General features: G+C 37.4%; 2 protein-coding genes across 3 annotated transcripts in view; both read right to left on the bottom strand.

Moving 5' to 3' along the window:
• The window catches only part of cndp2 (carnosine dipeptidase 2), an 8,735-nt gene extending 5,946 nt beyond the window's left edge, over nucleotides 1–2,789 (bottom strand). Inside the window, exons 1-4 of the mRNA XM_035681840.1 lie at nucleotides 2,570–2,789; nucleotides 1,461–1,538; nucleotides 1,148–1,291; nucleotides 648–810 (exon numbers count right to left, since the gene is read on the bottom strand). Coding sequence (XP_035537733.1) covers nucleotides 648–810; nucleotides 1,148–1,291; nucleotides 1,461–1,520 — 367 coding nt within the window. The 5' untranslated portion in view covers nucleotides 1,521–1,538; nucleotides 2,570–2,789. The remainder of the gene's footprint in view (nucleotides 1–647; nucleotides 811–1,147; nucleotides 1,292–1,460; nucleotides 1,539–2,569) is intronic.
• A 2,013-nt stretch (nucleotides 2,790–4,802) lies between these two features.
• Nucleotides 4,803–5,096, bottom strand: part of LOC118342832 (zona pellucida sperm-binding protein 4-like) — a 4,207-nt gene continuing 3,913 nt past the window's right edge. For both annotated transcript variants that reach the window (XM_035681496.1, XM_035681495.1), the window contains exons 11-12: nucleotides 4,975–5,049; nucleotides 4,803–4,870 (exon numbers count right to left, since the gene is read on the bottom strand). In XM_035681496.1, the coding sequence (XP_035537389.1) occupies nucleotides 4,862–4,870; nucleotides 4,975–5,049 (84 nt within the window). In that variant the 3' untranslated portion in view covers nucleotides 4,803–4,861. The remainder of the gene's footprint in view (nucleotides 4,871–4,974; nucleotides 5,050–5,096) is intronic.

The raw sequence follows: 5,096 nt of genomic DNA, 5'->3' as shown, positions 1-5,096 counted from the left end.
CAGCCCCTTCTGTAAAAGTCAATGTATTTCTGAATCTTGTCAAACACAACAGTACCTATTCAACTTGACCTGTGTGGTTAGCAGATAAGACCTGATTAAGAACACAACTCTACCCTAAAACACAAAGAAACCCGGGCTGGACTTTGGAAATATGAAGCAAACTGTGATACGATCACAAGTACAAAGCTGATAAAAAGCTCAAAGAGCATTTAAAGACCATTTCAAGAGAACAAATTCTGTTCTTGTTATGTGATACTGAAGTGTGAATGTAACAATGGCTTTGTAATAAATGGTTCTGATACTAAATTCCCAGTTTCATTGTATTCTGGTCGCGGCTCAGTTAAACTACATTTTCCTTTAACTGTCCTCTTTGTTTCTGCCATCAGGCCTCGTATGCACAGACATTTATTTCAGTGAGATTTGATACTATAAGTTTTCCAAGCCACAAAGCAGAGTGGTATAACCGTTACATCAGAGACTTGCAATAGAAACCGTGAAGTTAATCTCATCACATCTCGCCTTACATGCCCAAACAGCGCTCCAGCCAATTTAAACAACCGCCAGTGAAGCTCTTTTGTTTTGCACAAGCAGACTTCCTGGATCATATCAAAACAAGCTGCAGGGTGGTTTTGTAGTTCTGCACTCACCGTCTTTCTCCACCAGAGTGAAGGGCTCTGTATCCCAGCCGTCGTCGAGGTTGGCTGGCTGGACATCAAGATGGCCGTAGATACACACGGTCTTCTTGCCCGGGTCTGACCCCAAGTGACCCAGGACGATCGGTGGCAGGGGGATCTCCTCTCCGGTGGGAAGCTGAGAGCACAAACAAAAAAAACAACAGCCTACATTTTAGAAAAGGTTACAAAGAGGTTCTGTTTAATTAAAAACAAAATTCATGATACAAAATGATTGAAAACAAGTTATGAATTTAGGATTTAAGTAGGGTATAAACCACAAAACAATACATATTTCCTTTTCTATGTCAAAGTGAAACTGAAGTCTGCACACGACTGTATATCTATACAGCTTTACATTCTTAAGGCAAAGCAATGAAAAAACCAACACATTACTAATGATGAGATATAAACAGGCAAGTAACACGAGTCTAAGTTACAGACATTAACAGTGAAACACTCTCACACGCTCTGACCTTCTGCTTGCCGATGTCCACCATCTCCACTGTCCCCCCCAGCTTCTCAATGTCCTTGGCCGCCATCTCCATCATCTTCTTGATCTCCCCGCGCTTCTCTGGCCAAGCAGACACACTCTGGACTTCCACCCATTCTGCGAGGCGCTGGGAGAGAAAAATAAATGTACATTTTAATAGAAAACAGGAGAGGTGTTTCATACAGCGGGTGCAAGATGGAAAAAGTTTTAAGTTTTGTTACCACCATTCAATAAAGAGAAGACAGACATCTGGCTGCAATCTAAACACCACAATGAGCAGCTGACAGTTAACTTACCTTCACGTACAGATCCTGGTGTTCGTCCACATACTTGAAAAGTGCTGTGAGATGAGCCATGTTTGCCAGCAACAGGAGCTGAGGAGTTTAACAGGCAGAATGAGAGTGAGAGTCTAACTCCTGTCGCTTGGTGTCTTATGGGAGGACACAAACCACGCCCTCCTGCAAACCTGCTGACTGCTGCTGTATTTGTCTCACACACGCACACACACACACAAGTGGTGGCAGAGGAGCATGTTTCATATCAGGAAGCTGAGTTTGTGATAGTTGTGGAACATTACAGCTGACTGGCCCGTTAATTTGTGTAGTCTTGTAGTTTTTATTAATAACTTGAAGAGTAAACAATAAAAAAACCAGGCATCATTAAAAAGGTTTTAATGTAGCAGAAAGCTCCTTCCCCTCCCTTTGAGCTGTATGTATGAACATTTATAACATCACATATGTAATTTAAGCCACAAAAAAACTTTAGTGTATTGATGCCACTGCTTTACTTTGAAGGTTTTCATACATTTCATTACAGTTACGTTACTGCATGACTCTTAGTCTAAGAGATGTATGCAAATTAAATGTTATAAAGGGCTTTTAAACAAATCTTAGTCAAACATGAGCAGCACACAGTCAGATATAACACGCTATGAATTCCTTATTGTCTCAGAATTGTGATATAAACTGTGAACTGAGCGGTTTTATTAGAATAAACAGATTAAATACTGCATATTTACATGAATATATATATATACAACTGGGACTAAAATACAGAACCTTTTATAAATAATATTACACATATTTATGCACCACAGATTTTATCTCGCAAATGACATGAAAGACTTTAAAACAAATAGTGTGAACTCTCAGTGTAATGCTGAGTAACAGGGAGCTTGTAACCGACCTGCAGTGACTCAGATGTGTGTGAGGAGCAGACAGGTGACAGGTCAGAGAGCCATTAGCTGCCCCGGCTAACTGCCCCAAATACCCCCCAAAAAAACGCACCAATAACTGGGTAACTTAAAGACAACATCAGCCTCTTCCTGGCTCTGATTGTGAGCTGCTACTTTCTGCATAAAAGAACAATGCAAACGAGCCATTTGCTGAGTTCTCAGTATACTCACTTCGTGTTTATAGCCGTACAGCTGATGTCCACATGTGACTCCTCTCACCTGACCGAGGCTACTTCCTGTGCTCCCTCAGTGACGCGCACACGCTCTTTTGTTTTTTATTGTGAGCGAAACAACGCAAACAAAACAACAGCAACCAAGCACAAGAGTCAAACAGCGAGACTTTCAAACTGAACCGAGTGGGGAACTAAAGTGGGTGTTTTAATTGTGGCGCAAAGAATTGTGGGTCAGCGGCGGATGCCTCGTCATGTTGGTCCCTATGGTTCAGAGACTGTTTACAGGAGGAGAGCGACCTCCTGGTGGCGCTGTGCAGGGCTACAAAGGACCACCTCCTCACCAAGAGACGTGTTTTTATATTTTATATTCATGTTGTATTTAATGACTAGTGGACTGAACACTGAAGCTAAAGAGTGAAGACAATAACTGCAGGAAGTGATCTGGATGCATTATTTATTCATTCCCTGTGAATGTTGCATCAGAGACATTTTATACACATTTAATACATTCTCTCTGTAATATGTGTTTTTTATTTTTTAACAATCAATATTTAATAGGCTTCTTTTTTTTTTTTTTACAAACTCAGTGTTTTTCTTCTCCCTGACGTTTGGTCATTGTTCATTTTTGTTGTTTTAACTTTTCTACTGCAAGACGAGGCTGTTTATCAGAGAGTGAAAGCACTAAATATAGCCTTAAATAATAAAAAAAAAAAAGCTAAATTTAAGACTCAAAACCTCCCCATTAAGAATCTGTTCTTCCAGGTTAGTGCAGTTCAAATTGCTAAATTGATGACTGATGAGATCATAAGACGGCACAAATGTAAACAATAAAACAATGAGACCAAGACACACGAGGAATAAAAATTAAAATAAAGCCACTAAAATTTTACAGACAGAAAATATAAACATTGACATAAAAACAAAGCTGAACAAAAATAGGTAAATATAACTATTCTATACATACAAGAAGGTGAAACAATAGTAGTAAATATACATAAACAATGCAACAATATAAAATGTTGATAAGTTGTTTCTGTAAATTGTAAACAAATAAAAATACACATTTACATACATGAAGTGGTTATGTACAGTACATGCGTGTGAACATGTTAAAAACAGAACATGCATATTTGAAACTAAATATATAATTTATAGGTAAGTGGATGTTTTAATGTTACAGGGACATTGACACTATATGACTGAATTATAGTAACTGTTTAAGCCTTTAATAGTTAAACATGGATTCAAACAAACATTTTATACTAGATTTAAATAAGATTAAAACACATTCAAGTAAACTGTTAGTGTGTTGTAAACCGTGAATTGAATTTAATGTTTGGTATATCTGCAGTAAAAGCCTACAAGTGTCTTCTACAGGTCACGGCAGTTTATTTCTGTGAGATTTTATACGGCTATTAAGTTTTCCAAGTAAAAAAGTGTTGTAATAATTTTGTGGGAGAATTAACAGAAATCTCATCTTACTACTTATCTATTCTAGTCCGTCAACTTCTATTACATCCATTTGGTTGTAAATGGGCAAACTGGATCCCATTAAAACTGCTTCAGGGTAAACTACCAAAAAAGAAACCAGTTCTGTTCAGTACTCGAGTTGTCTACTGTACATTTTAGACTATGAAGCAATGAGTTTAATATAGCAAAACGTTTAAAAAAAAATATAAAAAATTTTGATCCTGCAAGAAGAACCCACAAAAAGTTAGTTTACTGTACATTTTAGCAGTTTATAGTCTTATAAATCTCCTTCAAGAGTGTTCAACTTTCACTTTGGATGTGGGTTGTGGCGTTATTGCATTATACAGAGGTTTCCGTTGGCTCCCTCTGGGTACTTTCAGTTTGGTATCCATTTCATTTTTAATATACTGCGGAGATTCCTCTACTCAAATCTTGACAAAACACTCAAGATTACACAACATTGTATGAACACACCCCAAGATCTGACTTTTACCAGAGAGACAGAAGATTTGTGACTGGTCAAATCAAATGACAACCTAGTAATTGCAAAATGTCCCATCATGCAAAGTACTAGTGTACATGCAGGGTCAGAGTTTGATTAAGGGGCAATAAACTCTTATGAATTCTTTATTAGCTCTGAACTTAAGAGTTAATCATTAAAATCTAGTATGCCAAAGAAAACACTTCACAAGTAGGTAAGGATCTGACATGATAGAGACACTACTACATTTATAAAAAATAAAATAAAAAAAGATCTCATACCATGTTAAAATGTTTTTATTTCCATTTCATTTTTCCTTTAAACTGCAGTTTCAAATCCTTATGGTGCCTGGAAGCAAAAAAAAACAAAAAAAACAAAAAAAAAAACCACACAACACGTTATTAGACATTTAAAAACAGACATAGTAACATATCGGTTTATGGGAGGCTCACCTTTCCGTCAAAGCATTGTTCTTGACACGTCTTTTCTGCCGTCCTACAAACTTCTGTAGAGCACATGAAATAGATCTGCAGGGGAAAGAAACAGTCACCATGTGAGGAAAAAAAATAAAAGA

The sequence above is a fragment of the Morone saxatilis genome, unplaced genomic scaffold (genome assembly GCF_004916995.1).
Source record: "Morone saxatilis isolate NCDOM2014 unplaced genomic scaffold, NCSU_SB_2.0 Contig9, whole genome shotgun sequence".
Taxonomy (NCBI): Eukaryota; Metazoa; Chordata; class Actinopteri; family Moronidae; genus Morone; species Morone saxatilis.
Note: the sequence above shows the minus strand (reverse complement) of the source record. Positions and strands in the feature narration are given on the sequence as shown.